The sequence below is a fragment of the Herpailurus yagouaroundi genome, unplaced genomic scaffold, assembly GCF_014898765.1.
Source record: "Herpailurus yagouaroundi ecotype Mexico unplaced genomic scaffold, PumYag 100, whole genome shotgun sequence".
Classification (NCBI taxonomy): Eukaryota; Metazoa; Chordata; class Mammalia; order Carnivora; family Felidae; genus Herpailurus; species Herpailurus yagouaroundi.
Genome location: NW_024412391.1, coordinates 6,452,924 through 6,469,601, shown reverse-complemented (window position 1 = coordinate 6,469,601; position 16,678 = coordinate 6,452,924). Strand labels below are relative to the sequence as shown.

General features: G+C 43.4%; 2 protein-coding genes and 1 long non-coding RNA gene across 7 annotated transcripts in view; 2 read left to right on the top strand and 1 right to left on the bottom strand.

The window, feature by feature from the left end:
- Positions 1-723, top strand: part of SSBP1 (single stranded DNA binding protein 1) — a 16,855-nt gene extending 16,132 nt beyond the window's left edge. For 4 of the 5 annotated variants that reach the window (XR_005789131.1, XR_005789130.1, XM_040471765.1 and 1 more), the window contains one exon: positions 410-723. Coding sequence is in view for 1 of the 5 variants with exons in the window: in XM_040471765.1 (XP_040327699.1) it covers positions 410-423 (14 nt within the window). In the remaining 4 variants the exon portion in view is untranslated. The remainder of the gene's footprint in view (positions 1-409) is intronic. The other variant, XM_040471762.1, reaches the window with a different exon arrangement.
- Positions 1-3,046, bottom strand: part of LOC121028230 (uncharacterized) — a 16,640-nt gene extending 13,594 nt beyond the window's left edge. The window contains exon 1 of the long non-coding RNA XR_005789132.1: positions 2,931-3,046. This is a non-coding gene — a long non-coding RNA (uncharacterized LOC121028230). The remainder of the gene's footprint in view (positions 1-2,930) is intronic.
- Positions 3,047-8,632: 5,586 nt separating this feature from the next.
- On the top strand, positions 8,633-9,583 carry TAS2R3 (taste 2 receptor member 3). Its single transcript, XM_040473066.1, has one exon. It carries the CDS (start codon positions 8,633-8,635, stop codon positions 9,581-9,583), a length of 951 nt encoding a protein of 316 aa, XP_040329000.1.
- The last annotated feature ends 7,095 nt before the right edge of the window (positions 9,584-16,678 follow it).

Genomic DNA, 16,678 nt, shown 5'->3' with positions numbered 1-16,678 from the left:
CCCCCCCCCCCCCCCCCCCCCCCCCCCCCCCCCCCCCCCCCTCTCTAGTTGTCTGGTACCTTTGAGCAGAGAAACAGTGTTCTGGACTGCAGGAGCCTGATAAAAGGAGGCTGATGGCAGGTATGGAATCAGGATTGGTTGGTTTGCATATGAAAGACATGCTCTTGGGCAAGTGTTTACTATTTCCAGGAATTAGCTAATGTTGGGAAGGAGTTAGTTCCTCCCAAGGTCTGCCAGCCTCCAGGATGTCAAAGCATCATAAAATACAGAAAATAAGAAACATGATGAATACACTGCCCAATATCCATTATTATCCTTTCTACAGAACCCATTAATTTACAGAGCCCATGTTTTATTGGGGGTGACAGTGTGCACGGCTGAAATACTGCATTCCTGTTCTCCTTTGCAGTTAACTGTTGCTAAGGGGGTAGAAGCAGACGCCATTTGGTGGTGCTTCCAGGAAAGCCCCTTAAATGATTAGCTCTGTTGGGAGGCTCATCCTTTGTGCTTCTCCAGACCCTCACCTGGCTTTTTCTGGTCTGAAATGTGGACATGATGGCTGAGAGTCTCCAGTAGCCATTTTAGACCACAAGACTATCTGCAGGATGGAAGATGGAAGAGGCTGGAGTCCGTGATGACCATGGAACCACCATCGCGGTCCTCGACAGTCTACCTCTGGACTTCTTTGGGAGACACAAATAAATCTCTACCTTGTTTACGCCACTTATTTGTGCTTTGCATTTAAACCTAATTCTTACCAATTCACACATTCTTTATCTCCGTATACACAATTCATTACTTCAGTTCTTTCTCTTCTAAGACCATTCACTACTGGTAGAAGTAAAATATCACCTCCACTGCCACAGTCTCTCAGACTTTTAACCTCGGTCTCATTCTTAATTTGGGGAGGGACTGGGACATAAAATGTACAGGGATCCTTAGCAAATACCTTAAAAACGGTAAATACAAACTTTTTTTTCATCAAATAGTTTAATTTTGCCTGAAGCCTGAAATGAGGACCCTTAGTTAACAGCCCCTTGTTTACTAAGGTAGCACGTAAATAAGAACAGAAGTACTGACCTTCTGCTTCTCCTGGCAGTATAGCAGACTAGCTAATCTGGAGTGAGGAGGTGTCCCACTGCAAAATAACCAGATCCTAAGTATGACATAGTTTTTATTGCATTCTAGGGAATCTAAGTTCGGGCTGCCATAACAAAATACCACAGAGTGGGTGATTTAAACAACAGACGTTTTGCGATTCTGGAGGCTAGAAGTCTCAGAACGGGGTGCAGAATGGTTGGTTTCCTGGGAGGCCCATGTTGCTGGCTTATAAGTGGCTACCATCTCACCGTGTCCTCACATGGCCTCCTATTTGTGCTGGCAGAGCGTGAACTCTCTGGTGTCTATAAGGACACTAATGCAGTTGTGTCAGGGCCCCACCCTTATGGCCTGGGTTCACTTTATCTTCTTACTGGCCCTATCTCAAAATGTAGTCACATTGGGGATTAGACTTCTATATGTGAATGTTGAGTGGACACAGTTCAATCTGTAGCATTGGGCTTGCAGGAAGAAAGGGACTTCTTCAAGTGACAGGTTCTAAACTAAATGGAAACGAGCAATAAGTAGGCGACACACTGAAAAAAGGGAGTTCCCTGATGACATGCTAATATTGACATCGTGGTTTGGAGATAAAAACAAAGGATATGTGTCAAAGGTGTGCCTCAAACAGACTTGAAATTAGAAGAGCATTTTTCGTAAAATGAAAAAGGCAAGGATGTCTTATCACTACTTCTCTTTGACAGGTTGTTTGTACTGAGGCTTTAGCAAGCATAGTTGGGAAGGAAAGAAAATGTATTAAGATGGAAAGGAAGAAAGTCACAAATGCTGTGATTACACAGAAACCATGAAAGAAAAGAATCTGTAGATGAGTAATTAAAAGTTGCTGGAAATAAGATCAGTTTACAAAAGTCAACTGCAAACAGCAGTGAAGATGCCATGTACAAGAGCATCAGAAAATGAGTCTTCCAAGAGTGTGGTCTCTGTGGAGCACATTATGAAACTTGATTGAAATACATTAAAAGAAGACTAAACACATTGGTAAATCATGTTTATTGTAAGCATCAATCATGTAAAGATCTCAACCCTCCCCCACATGGATGTTACAGATCAAAACAAAAATTCCCAGTTTCTTGGGGGCAACTGGACAAGTTGACTCTAAAGATGCGTTGATACTCAAAGGTCCAAGATCACACAACATACTTCTGAAGAAGAGTGAGATGGGGGACTTGCTCTGCCAGTTGGCAAGCCTTTTTAAAATGAAAGCTATAGTGATAAAAAACTGTTCTATGGATACAGGAATAAACAGGGCAGTGGTGTAGCAAAGAGAACCCAGAAACAGACCATGCACATGTAGAAAATGATAAAAGTGGCATAGATCAGTGGGTCTAGATTGTTTCAATTATGCCAGGGAGATTTGTTATCCATGCAGAAGAAAATGAAATCAGATATCTACACCTTATGCAAAGATCAATTCTTGGTGATTTAAAGACATTTGTGAAAGGCAAAATGTTAAAAATTTTGGAAGAAACTATACTACAATGTCTTTATGATCTGGTGGCATAGAAATTTTCTCTTTTAAACAAAAATGTAAATACAGAGAAGAGGGATACATTTAACTTAAAAATAACTTGTTTATAGAAAGTCACTGGAAAGAAAGCAAAATGACAAGTCACAAACTGGAGAGAAGATATTTGCAATCATATAACTGAAATATAACTTAGAATATATAAGGGTTACAAAGCAAAAAAAATACGATCTAGAATATAGGAAGGCCTACAAAGCAACAAGGAGACAACCGGTTAGAAAAATGGGCAAAGACACAGAGGCTGTGAAATATAAATAATCCATTCATATGTGAAAAAGTGGTCAACTTCATTAATAAGGAAAACCACTTGCAATGTTGTGGATGGGGCTAGAGTGTATTATGCTAAGTGAAATAAGTCAGAGAAAGACAAATACCATATGATCTCACTCATGTAGGAAGGGGGAAAAGAAAAAAAGGAAACAAGCCGTAAGAAACGCTTAATGATAGAGAACAAACAGGGTTGCTGGAGGGAGGTGGGTGCAGGATGGGCTGGATGGGTGATGGGGATTCAAGAGGGCACTTGTGATGAACATTGGTTGTTGTATGTAAGTGATGAATCACTGAATTCTACTCCAGAAACCGCTATTGCACTGTATGTTAACTAAAACTGAAACAAAATGTTTACACATATATTGTATATTAAATGCGCTTATTGTATTCTCAATTGTTTACTTTCCACTTGACTCTCCATATGGCTTGTCAGGCCTGTAGTTTCTTGTTCTTTCCACCTTGTTTTGATTTCCTACCTTCCCAATATGTTAACTTAAACATTGAATGTACTTCCAATATTTGAAAAAATAAATAAAAATAATCAAGGAAATGCAAACCAGAAGCTGCAATGAGATTTCATTTTAAGCCCTCCACACTCGCAAATTAAAACATTTGATAGAACAGTGTGTGAGGGAGGATATTGTATACCAATGGAAACTTACGTGCTGGTGGGGAGAGGGTAAATCGGCACCTCCTTTTCAGAAAACATTTTGGCATTAATTTGTGTTGAAATTTCATGTAGTTATTTCATCTTAAAAAAATTTTTTTTAACATTTATTTTTGAGAGACAGAGTGAGACAGAGCATGAGTGAGGCAGACAGGGGGGACACAGAGTCGGAAGCAGGCTCCAGGCTCTGAGCGGTCAGCACAGAGCCCGACATGGGGCTCGAACTTACAGACCGTGAGATCATGACCTGAGCCGATGATGGACACCCAACCGACTGAGCCGAGGCGCCCCTGTAGTTATTCCATCTTTAAGGTACACCTATGGGAAGCTCTTGCCCCTGTGGCCCAAGAAACCTGTCCAAAGGTGTTCTTAGCAATAATGTACATAATAGCACAACCAGCAAGCCAGAGAATGGGTAAATAAATGCTCATAGGATGGAATACAGCTGTGTAAATGAGTTAACAGCTATTCCAGTAATAAAAATAACTTTTAGAAACAATGTTGAGTCAGTGGCAGTTAAAAAATTAATCTAAAACTTGAGCTAAAAAAATAAGCTTGCTTTAGAAAACTTATTTTTTTTTCAATATATATTTACCGAAGTTTTGCTGTGTGTCAAGGTCTGCGCCTAGGGCCTGACAGTTCAGTGAGTAAAGCACTGATATGGGGGAATTGTTAATAGTTACTTGGAGTGACAGGCATGTGCCAGGATTGTCCTAGACAACCTGGGAAATACCATTCTTCTTGTAGGAGTTTTATATAGCAATGAGAAAAGTCCAAAAAATAACTCTAGGACTTCAATCTAGGTTGTCTGGACCACAAGCTAGCTGGGAAAAGGCTTTCTTTCACTTCTCCCACCTGAAAGTGCTTCGCATAAGCTCAGTTGCCACAGAACTGTTAACTCTAACACCAGCGGGAGCTGTAACGTCCTGTGGGCTCCGAGTCTGCGTGTGTCGGCCCGCTGTTTTCTCAGACAGCTCTTGTAAATAGCTGGCTTCCCAAATCCAGATTTTCTGGCACTAAGACTGTTTGTTTTCCCACTGACAAAGTTGTTTTCACAGTGTTGTTACAAGAATTGTGAGAACAGCAGGGAGGGTGAGACACCTCCATTGGCATACGAAAGTACGCTGCTAACCGAACTGTGCTCCGTGTAATCATAGGAGGATGAAGAGGAGCCATGCTTTTATTTCTGGTGTTGATAGGAGTTTTCTCTTACTCCAGTAAAGCCTGTTCTTTAACTCAGACCATATGATATGGCAGAAATTATTGTGAGTCCTGATGCATGCAAGAGGACATGCAGAAGAGATTCTCAGTGTGTGATATGAGGAGTTTATATTTTGGGATAGTTGCACTGGAAAACCATTGAAGTGTTTCAAGTAGTGGAGTGCAATGATCTGATTTACATTTTAAAGTCATTCTTGTGGCTCTATGGAGAAGCTGTTCCAGAGGAAAAGATGAGAAGTGGAGAATGAGTTAGAGAGAGAGAGACTGTGAGTGGGGAAAGGCCAGAGAGAGAGGGAGGAAGACACAGAATCCGAAGTAGGCTCCAGGCTCTGAGCTGTCAACACAGAGCCCGACATGGGCTCGAATTCACGGGCCCTGAGATCATGACCTGATCTGAAGTCGGGAGCTCAACGGATTGAGCCACTCAGGCGCCCCCAGGATACGTTTTGTGATTACAATGGAGGCATCATTGATAGATTGATGTGGGAGAGAATCAAGTTAATCCTTAGGCGGTGCCTGATTTGAGCAATTGGGTGGATGATGTTGCCATTTGCTGAAATAGGGAGGATTGAGGGTAAGAGATAGTTGTTTTTTTTTTTTAATTTTTTTTCAACGTTTATTTATTTTTGGGACAGAGAGAGACAGAGCATGAACGGGGGAGGGGCAGAGAGAGAGGGAGACACAGAATCGGAAACAGGCTCCAGGCTCGGAGCCGTCAGCCCAGAGCCCGACGCGGGGCTCGAACTCACGGACCGCGAGATCGTGACCCGGGCTGAAGTCGGACGCTTAACCGACTGCGCCACCCAGACGCCCCTAGTTTTGTTTTTTAATGAGAGTAAATTGAGAGTTTTATTTTGGACATGTTAAATTTGAGATGTCTGTGATAGTGTCAAGTAAAGTTATATAGGTGGATATGGGAGTATATAGCTCAGAAGAGTGTATGGCATGAAGATGTACATTTTGGACTTAACTGAAAGGAACAATCCAAATGACAGCCCTGCCTTAGTTTAAAGCTAGGTTCTCTTTTCTGCTTATTATGGATCTTTGATAAGAAATACAATTGCTGAGAAGTCTGTTTTGCTTGCTGTTTGCTACGAGCATTGTGAAGCCTTTCCTGAATGTAACCCGCTGTGTAGTAAAATGGGTTGTAAACCTTCCTAAATGTAGTCTGATAAGTAATGAAATGTAGTCTGATAAGTAATGGAATGAGTAATTGTACATAAATTAACCGGCATTTCTCGCTTCTGTAAACCTGCTTGCTTAAGCACATTCCCCACCTACCCTACCCTCTTCCCCCTTTCCCCTTTTTTCTTCCCGCCACAAGTAAGGGACAAAGCCTTCCCGCCAAAGGACAGACAAAGGACGCCCAATCAGAGAGCAACAAATGTCCTTACTTTAAAATCAATCAATCAGGCCCCTCATAATTTGAAACTCCCCCTGTGCTATTTGTCTCTGTCTATAAAAACGCTGTACCAACTCTGATCGAGGCCTCTTGCGTCACCGGCGACGAGTGCGCAGGGGACCAGGTTCGAACCCGCAATAAACGACCCTTGCCGCTTGGCTTTGACTTACGACTCTGGTGGACTTTTGTGGGAGGTTTTGGAACTTCGGGCATTACATAACAATTTAGGATTTTTTAAAAGCTTATGTCTATTTATAGTGAGAGAGGGAAAGAGAGAGAGTGGGAGAGCACAAGTGGGGTAAGCAGAGAAAGAGGGAGACAGCACAAATCCCAAGTAGGCCCCATGCTGTCAGTATGGGACCTCATCAAGATAAAAAGCTTCTGCACAGCAAAGGAAACAATCAGCAAAACTAAAAGGCAACCAACGGAATGGGAGAAGATATTTGCAAATGACATATCAGATAAGGGGTTAGTATCCAAAACCTATAAAGAACTTATCAAACTCAACACCCAAAAAACAAATCATCCAGTGAAGAAATGGGCAAAAGACATGAATAGATACTTCTCCAAAGAAGAGATCCAGATGGCCAACAGACATGAAAAAATGTTCAATGTCACTCATCATCAGGGAAATAAAAATCAAAACCACAATGAGATACCACCTCACACCTGTCAGAATGGCTAACATTAGCAATGCAGGTAATAATAGATGTTGGCAAGGTTGCGGAAACAGAGGATCTCTTTTGCACTGCTGGTTATAATGCAAAATGATGTAGCCACTCTGGAAAACAGTATGGAGGTTCCTCAGAGAATTAAAAATAGAACTACCCTACGACCCAGCAATTGCACTACTAGGTATTTATCCAAGGGATACAGGTGTGCTGTTTTGAAGGGGCACATGTACCCCCATGTTTATAGCAGCTCTATCAACAATAGCCAAAGTATGGAAAGAGCCCAAATGTCATTGACAGATGAATGGATAAGGAAGATGTGGTTTATATATACAATGAAGTATTATTCGGCAATCAAAAAAAATGAAATCTTGCCTTTTGCAACTACGTGGATGGAACTAGAGGGTATTATGCTAAGTGAAATTAGAGACAGACAAATATCATATGATTTCAGTCATGTGGAATTTAAGATACAAAACAGATAAACATAAGGGAAGGGAAGCAAAAATAATATAAAAACAGGGAGGGAGACAAACCATAAGAGACTCTTAAATACAGAGAACAAACTGTGGGTTGCTGGAGGGATTGTGGTTGGGGGGATGGGCTAAATGGGGCATTAAGGAAGGGCATTAAGGGGCATTAAGGAAGACACTTGTTGGCATGAGCACTGGGTGTTATAGATAGGTGATGAATCACTGGAATCTACTCCTGAAATCATTGCACTATATGCTAACTAACTTGGATGTAAAATAAACAAACAAACAAACAAACAAACAAATAAAATATCAGAGTGCCACACATGTTGAAAGGGGAAACATCCTTTTGTGACCCCTTTGTGTTCTGAGTATAATATGTATATATATATATACGTATATATGTATGTATATAGATAGGTAGATATTTATAAAGCCATATAGAAAGTACTAATGCTGGCCATGGTCAAAATTTGTAAGGCATTGCTTTACATAAATAAGTCTTCTTGGGTCAAAGAGGTTGTCTGTGATTTCTGTCACCCTGAACTATTGTTGACGTATTGATACAGTAGTCATGCACTCTGAGTGAATAGGTTATATGCTATAATTCATTATTGTTATTCAAATACTCGGGTAGTTAAGAATTTCTGATGATCTGGCTCACTATGGAAGAACTTGGAGCCTCCTCATGTGTAAGGCATACTCCAGCAGGCATGCCTTTTAATTCTAATCCAGGACCAGTGGCCCTGAACTTTCTTTATTTCATGCACTTAACCCTCCCTCCAGGGTGACTTTGATAGTGCCTTCTGGTGGAATTCTGATCTCTGTGTGTGTCCCTGGGTCCTCCTCCCCAGGAATAAGACTTCTCACTCTTCGGAGTGATTCTGTGTGACTCTTCTGGTGATGCCCCTTTCTGTCCTGGGTGGCTTGGAACCCTCCTCCTTTTGAAATCCAGTCCAAATCCTCACCTTCTTTGCGAGTCAGATCTCTTCCTTCTCCGTGTGACACTGGATACTACTCCATTTGCGTTTTGGCAAAGAGCTGCTGAGTTTAGGTCATAGATGGAATGTGACAGTCCATGTCGTCTGTGAAGAGGACAGACTAACCTGAAAGATCCAGAGAGGGTTCACTAAACTTTGCTCTACAACAGACTAAATTGGGCAGAGACAAGAGACAGGTACAGTGAAGCGACAAGGAAAGGTGGCAGATTCACAGGGAGAAATTTCACGTCAGCACAGAGATTGTATGTCAACAGAACGAGGTCCGGTCTGCCTAGTAGCTGACATGTCAGGGCTCCACAAGTGGGTGTTTCTGGTTCTGTCTGCCACTCAGTTCATTCTGGGGATGCTGGGGAATGGTTTCATAGTGTGGGTCAGTGGCAGCAGTTGGTTTAAGAATAAGACAATCTCTTTGTCTGACTTCATCATCGCTAACCTGGCTCTCTCCAGGATCGTTCTGCTGTGGATTCTCTTGGTTGATGGTGTTTTAATTGTGTTCTCTTCCAAAGTGCATGATGAAGGGATAATAATGCAAATTATTGATATTTTCTGGACATTTACAAACCACCTGAGCATTTGGCTTGCCACCTGTCTCAGTGTCCTCTACTGCCTGAAAATTGCCAGTTTCTCTCACCCTACATTCCTCTGGCTCAAGTGGAGAGTTTCCAGGATGGTCGTACAGATGATCTTGGGTGCGCTGGTCTTATCGTGCGCCAGTGCCCTGTCTCTGATCCATGAATTTAAGATGTATTCTATTCTCGGTGGGATCGATGGCACAGGGAATGTGACTGAGCACTTTAGAAAGAAAAGAAATGAATATAAATTGATCCATGTTCTTGGGACTCTGTGGAACCTGCCTCCTCTGATTGTGTCTCTGGCCTCCTACTTTCTGCTCATCGTCTCTCTGGGGAGGCACACGCAGCGGATGGAGCAAAGCGGCACCAGCTCTGGAGATCCAAGCACTGAGGCTCACAAGAGGGCCATCAAAATCATCCTCTCCTTCCTCCTTCTCTTCCTGCTTTACTTTCTTGCCTTTTTAATTACATCATCCAGTTATTTCATACCAGGAACTGAGATGGTGAAGATAATTGGAGAACTCATTACCATGTTTTATCCTGCTAGCCACTCATTCATTCTCATTCTGGGAAACAGCAAGCTGAAGCATATGTTTGTGGGGATGCTGCGATGTGAGTCTGGTCATCTGAAGCCTGGATCCAAAGGACCGGTTTCCCTGTAGAGTGACAGAGGGCACAGGTGGGAGCCCGGGCGTCCTTCGGCCTGGCTCAAGACTACAGGGCTCTTCCTGACCCTCTTGTGGTCCCGGTGCCGTGACGTCAGTAGCAGAGAAACACTACTGCATTGCATTGTCCCATGGGGGACACATCTCATGGCTTCTCTTTGTATGGTGGTTTTGCAAGAGAGTGAAACAGTCTTTGGCAAATGTCAGTATAGTAACACTCTCACAGTGTAGGCATGTATTTTAAATGCTGTCAACAAAATGAGCTGATTACTAGCTTTAGCGTAAAGTTTATCCTGACAGTGATGAGCTGATGTAAATAACAGTGTAATGAACTTGAGGGAGGGAGCAAAAGCACTGCAGTTCCACAGACTTGGGTTTGCATTCTGGTTCTGTCCATTTCCAAGACCTTTGGCCTTAGGCGAGTCACTTAACTTTTCTGTGTGATCCCCTCTTACCTCATTTTAAAATGCAGACTCACCTACAGGCTGCTAGAGATTCGTGAGGCAATGCGTGCCAACATTTTAGAACAGCGTATCGTGTGAAGCCCTCAGTGGGTGAGGCCGGTTTGGTAACCGACAGTGAATCGTGCAGCAAGAGCACTTCCTGGAGAGATAGTTCCCACAGATCCATTGCGTGAGGACAAAAGCAGTGGAGCGAGAATCAAGACCCTTGGATATTAGGCTCCAAACCAGTCTGGTGGTGGTCGTTTTACTTCAATAGTCCTGGTATTCCTTTATCATTTTGCTATCATTTCCCTTTATCATCTGCCGAGAAATTTTTTAGTTTTTAGATTGGGCAAAACTCAAAGCAGTTTGTTTTTTTTCCGCACTAACCAAGGTACATGTTAGCTTTTAAAACTTGAGAGTTTTATAAAAAATAACGGGAGCAGGGGCGCCTGGGTGGCTCAGTTGGCTGAGCGTCTGGTCTTCGGCTCAGGTCACGATCTCACGGCTCGTGTGGTCTAGCCCCGCGTCGGGCTCTGTGCTGACAGCTCAGAGCCTGGAGCCTGCTTTGGATTCTGTGTCTCCCTCTCTTTCTCCCCCTCTCCTGCTCGCTTGCTCTCTCAAAAATAAATAAACATTAAGAAAAATAGAAGCAGTTTTTATAAATTTAATAAATGTTATTTTTTTTTAAACGTTTATTTATTTTTGAGACAGAGAGACAGAGCATGAACGGGGGAGGGGCAGAGAGAGAGGGAGACGCAGAATCAGAAGCAGGCTCCAGGCTCTGAGCCATCAGCCCAGAGCCCGACGCGGGGCTCGAACTCACGGACCGTGAGATCGTGACCCGGGCTGAAGTCGGACGCTTAACCGACTGCGCCACCCAGGCGCCCCAATAAATGTTATTTTAATACAATTACACAGGAATTGAGTCAAGTAGTCAATGAGACTATTCTTACTTAAGATCATGAAAAATTCTCAAACTTGTGAATATAGACAGGACCCAGGGCAAATCTGAATCCAGATTTCTGTCACTGATGGAGCTCTCAGGTGTAGAGTGTTGTGGTTATGAAGGCAGGAGTGAGTGAGTTAACAGATGAAGAGTGCTTACAATCTCAGATGGAGGAAACAATAGCTGTTGCTGTCATTGTTATTTTGTGGAATAAGTCATATTTGGATGTAGCATTGAGGATCACCATACCACTTGGCATTTGGTCATGTGTAAGCAGAAATTAATCTTGGGATTGTTCTGGGATTTATGTATTCATTTCTAAAGTCACAGGAATAAATGTCTTTTGGTCTGCACTGTTCGTTTTCAAATTGATTCTTGCCTCTTGAAGCTGCTAGGAAAATGCCTAATTCTGACATAACTTAAAATTCTCTTTCGGAAAGTTGTGTGTTGATGGGGCACCTGGGTGGCTCAGTCACTTAAGCATCTGACTCTTGATTTTGGATCACGCGATGATCTCACAGTTAGTGAGATCGAGCCCCGCCTCAGGCTCTGCACTGACAGCAAGGAGCCTACTTGGAATTCTCTCTCTGCCCCTCCCCCACTCATGCTCGCTCTTTCTCTCAAAATAAATAAAATTTAAAAAAGAAAAATGTTGATGGGGTGCCTGGGTGGCGCAGTCGGTTAAGCGTCCGACTTCAGCCAGGTCACGATCTCGTGGTCTGTGAGTTCGAGCCCCGCGTCGGGCTCTGGGCTGATGGCTCAGAGCCTGGAGCCTGTTTCCGATTCTGTGTCTCCCTCTCTCTCTGCCCCTTGCCCGTTCATGCTCTGTCTCTCTCTGTCCCAAAAATAAATAAACGTTGAAAAAAAAAATTAAAAAAAAAGAAAAATGTTGAAACTCAAAAAATTATTTAATACTCATTCAATAATTCACTCAAATATAAGGATTTGAAGTGGGTACTCTTGTAATTAATAAAAATCTGTGCTGCTTTCCAGCACAGGAAAGTTTCCCTATGGAAATCCATGCTGTCTTTTTTTTTTTTTTTTAAGTGTTTATTTAGTATTGAGAGAGAGAAAGCGTGAGCAGGGGAGGGGCAAAGAGAGAGGGGGACACAGTATCTAAAGTAGGCTCTGTGCTGACAGCAGACAGCCCGATGTGGGGCTCAAACTCATGAACCGCGAGATCATAACCTGCACCAAAGTCGGACGCTTTACTGACTGAGCCACCCAGGTGCCCCGGAAATCCATGCTGTCTTGATTGGCACCTGTTTTGTTAACGCTGATCCCCCCTTTTGAATTCATCTTCACCCACTCTTGAACACCTGTTCCTACTTTCTGTCACTTTGACGACTTCTCTGTCTAGCTCTGACCTTCTGGTTCTTTAGTTCTTAACCTGAGTTCCTGACTCTGCCTTCTAGCTTAGGTGTGGGGGGTTTTCTCTCTTTTAATTGAATATGACATTTTCCTGGAGGTTTTGGCTTGGCTGCTTTTTGGTTCTTAGTGCCTTTGGCTGACTTCTGAAGAATCCCTCCCTTCTGTTCCCGCTGGGGCTCTGTTAAATCTTACCTTAACCTAACAGATTCAGATATGGTGCTGGCGTTATACCATGTGAACATGCTGACGTTACCACCGTTAGTTGTGTCATTGGGCCTGGAGTGTGGGTGGAAACAGAGACTTCTGAGTGGGAGTGTGCTGTGGTAGTCTAACTGGCTGAGTGCAGAGTGACCTTCCCTGAGACGAAATGAAATCAGATTCGTATGCGTGGCATCCCCAACTGCTCTCGTGTTTCTTTCAGAGAAATGTGTAGGTGGCTCCTGCAAAATGTTGGACTTGGTTAATACGACATCAGTCATATGGGGACCGTCATTCATCAAAATTGGTGTTGGGAGTGGGCACGTGAGTCTGGGTAGTGGGTGAGTTGCTGATGAAAGGAGTCTCCTCTGTTGCTAGAGGCACAATGCTGGTAAGTTTGGCTGTTTTGGAGAGGATACGGTCTTCTAGATCTCTGAGGGGGGATGCCTAACCTGCCCACTCTTCAGTGAGGCCCAGTACATGGGGAAGAATTACCTAATACCTCAGGCCCTGTTTTGAGCAAACCCGAGAGGCCATCTTGTTTGTTTTGTTTTACTTTCAGTGAATTAGCTTTAGTTTCTAAAATCCCTTAAAACTTTTGAATCTAGTTGTTTCATGAACAAAGGACCAGAGCGTGGCTTTCCCCCACTGTGACCAGGTTCCTGGGGTCAAAGTATGGGGATGAGATTTGTCCCTGCGTTTGGAGGCAGTTCCTTGCCAGAACTTGTTTTGTTCTGAAGGCTGCCTCTTCTCCACACACATCCGTTCTTTAGTGCATCGCTGGTGTATTGCAGTAGGTGTATTAACGCATGAATCAGGAACAACTTATGACAGTAGCCTCATAAGACTTTCCAATTTTCCATCAGAGGCCCCTGCTTCTCATTTTTAGTATTCTCTGAAACCTTGGGCCAAGTTCACAAATCCTGATCCTTAATGAGATTGAGCTATAGTTTGGGTCTAGAGGGATCATAAAGAAAAATAAACAAACCAACAACAACAAAACAAAACAAAAACAACAAAACGACCCCCAAGTACATTCCAACATTTCTCAAAGAGTTTCAGTGTCTACCAATGTTCTTTGCCTTAAGTGGCGTCCCTGATCTTTCCCAACAATTGATGAACAGAGCTGTCTAGATCTTAAAGTTGTGTATGTGATTTTCTTGTCTTGGGATAGGTGGAAGGGAAAGTCTGATCTTCTGTTGATATTCTGCAGGAAGCTCTGTTTTAAGAAAGCAAAGATGACCTCAAAAACTTCCAACAACTGCTGATGACAATTGTATGTTATTTTCTGGTATTCCTACATTTTGCTGGACTAGAAAAATGTATAGTGTAGGTGCTAAAAGTGTTATTTCTGGAGTCAAACACATTGGATTCAAATCCTGACCTCATGGTTAAGCGTTCGACTGAGGCTCAGGTCATGATCTCACAGTTTGTGAGTTCGAGCCTGGCGTTGGGCTCTGTGCTGACAGCTCAGAGCCTGGAGCCTGCTTTGGATTCTGTCTCCCTCTCTCTCTGCCCTTCCTCTGCTCCTGCTCTGTCTCTCTCTCCCCGCAAAATAAATAAACATTAAAAAAAAAAAATCCTGACCTCATCACTTACTAGATACACGATCTTTGAAAAATTGCTAAACCTCCTTGGACTTCAGTTTCCTTCACTATAAAATAGGTAATTTTATAAAATGCCTCATAGGATTGGTGTGAGGATTAAATGAGACGATGTATGTAAGTTATTTTACCGACTAGAGCATAGTAAATACACAGCAAATATCAGCCACTAGTATTTTAGCTTATCAAGGGTCGAGACTTAGGCATGTGCCTCATGGAATTCTAGTCTTAGGATAGTGAATCCACAGAGTTTGTAGTTGCTGGTGGTATAAGAGGACATGATATACGTGAAAGCCTGCTCCTTCCAGTCCCCAGGGGATGGATGGTGGGAAGGAGAAGAGGGAGGCAGAAAGGGGATTGCACAGAGGGCAGATGAGGGTCCTGATTTCCCCCCTCTGAGGACTGCTTCAAAGCTCCCCAGTTGCAGTCAGTGGGAGCAGAACATAGGCACTGACTCCGCCTTGAATGCAGGCAAAGCAAGCAGTAACCAAGGGACACAGACCTCTCCCTGGAAGACAAAGACACTGAGGGAGAGGACATGATGTTTCTACCATGAGATAGCATTGATCTCCCCCCTCTCTGCAGACACGTGGACCCTAATTAAGGGAGAGAAGCATGGCATCAGGACTATGTCTCAGATTTTCATTTTTTACATTATGTTTTATTTAAAAAATTAAAAAAAATTTATTTTTTATTTTTGAGAGAGAGAGACAGCGAGCTTGAGGGAGGGAGAGGGAGAATCTCAAGCAGGCTCCGTGCCCAGTGAGGAGCCCAGTGCAGGCTCAGTCCCACGACCCTGGGACCATGACCTGAGCCAAAATCAAGAGTTGGACACTTAACTGACTGGTGCACCCAGGCGCCTCATCAACTTTTAATTTTTAAATCTAAAGAGACTGAAAATTTTTCTGAAGACATTCTTTTCACTGTCTCATTGGACTGAACACTTCCACCCCAACCAGCAGGTGGGAGCTCAGAAAAAAAACTGTATTACTTTTAGACAAAATTAAGAACTTTACTTTTTCTCTGCATGTATGTGTTTGTCAAGTGAATAAATTTTGTTGATCTCACTATAGTGAAATTGTTGTTGCGACTTGGTGGGGCTGGCCCGATGACAGAGCAGTATTTCCAGGTTAACTGAAAATAGTGTTTTCAGAAGCTCATGGGTGAGTTTGTCTGCATGTTCTGTCTAGGGTTGGCACCACCTGTTGCTGAATAGGGTACTCACAGCCAGGGAGGGACGATTTCTGAACTCTTCTTGGTGGCTCGGCTTTGTACCCTAACTGCCCATCTAGCACCCCTCTTTGAGAAAGGGATGGGTTCCAGCTAGCTGCCGGATGCTGCTGTACTACTGTAGAAATAAATCTCTCACACCGTTTTGATTCTGGCTCATCTTGATTCCAGTTCATTTATACCACGGACATTTAGCTAACAGCCACTTTGCACCAAGCACTATACTAGACCAGTTGTTCTTCTCAAAAATGTCACATGTAGCAGGCACGAAAGACACCGAAACAAGTACTTCATCTCTGCATCACTGAAACAAATGCTTCAGATGTGATGAAGGGTTCTGGCACAGGTGATCTTTGTCTGTGGTCTCCTCTCGTGACAGCCACGAAAACGCGCTGCTCTGTTCCACTGCCGAGGTCCACCGCTGCATGGCCGTACTTCCTGCAGGTGGCTCTGAGCCAGCGGTGGAGCACTGTGGAGTGCTGAGACAGGTTTTCCTCTGAGACTGAGACTCAGGTGCCCCTGCTGAACACACCATCACACCCCGTGTTTTTCCATAGCACCAGATACCCTGATCTCTGTCTTTTTGTCTGTCTCTCACACGGTTCTGTGTGTTTTTTGAAGGCAGCGTGCACTGTGCGTGATTCTCCTGTTTCCCCAGCAGCTAACCTAGTGCCTGGCTAATGACAGCAGTTTGTTAAAGGAATGAACAAATGAGGGCAACAAGAGGAAGGAGCTCAGTCTCAGAAAGACCTGACAACTTAGCCACTGATTTTTCTATGATGTTTGGCAGTCACTTACTCATCCTCTTTTTCCTCACCTGTAAAAAAAAAAAAAAAAAAGGGAGAAGCATATCTTCCTTCTAGAACTGTCTTAAGAATTGACTGAAGCTTAAGATGCCTGCTGCACTTCTGGGAGCAGAGTAAGCATTAAAAACAGCCTAATAAATGGAAGTTTCCCTCTCTCTTCCTCCTACGCACCCATTAATAGGGGTGGGACTGCCCTAAAAAGACTTCTATCAGGGCGCCTGGGTGGCTTAGTCAGTTAAGCGTCTGACTTTGGCTCAGGTCATGATCTCACAATTTGTGGGTTCAAGGCCCGCGTCGGGTTCTGTGCTGACGGCTCGGAGCCTGGAGCCCGCTTCGGATTCTGTGTCTCCCTCTCTCTCTGCCCCTCCCCTGCTCATGCTGTGTCTCTCAAAAATAAATAAACGTTAAAAAAATTAAAACACAAAAAGCTTTCACGTCCCAAAGGCTCCAGTTTCTCTTGTAGTAATTTCATAGACATAGCTGCCAGGGTT

Excerpts from the sequence above, each read along its gene's own strand:
- TAS2R3 (XM_040473066.1), top strand. The coding sequence starts at position 8,633 with ATGTCAGGGCTCCACAAGTGGGTGTTTCTGGTTCTGTCTGCCACTCAG.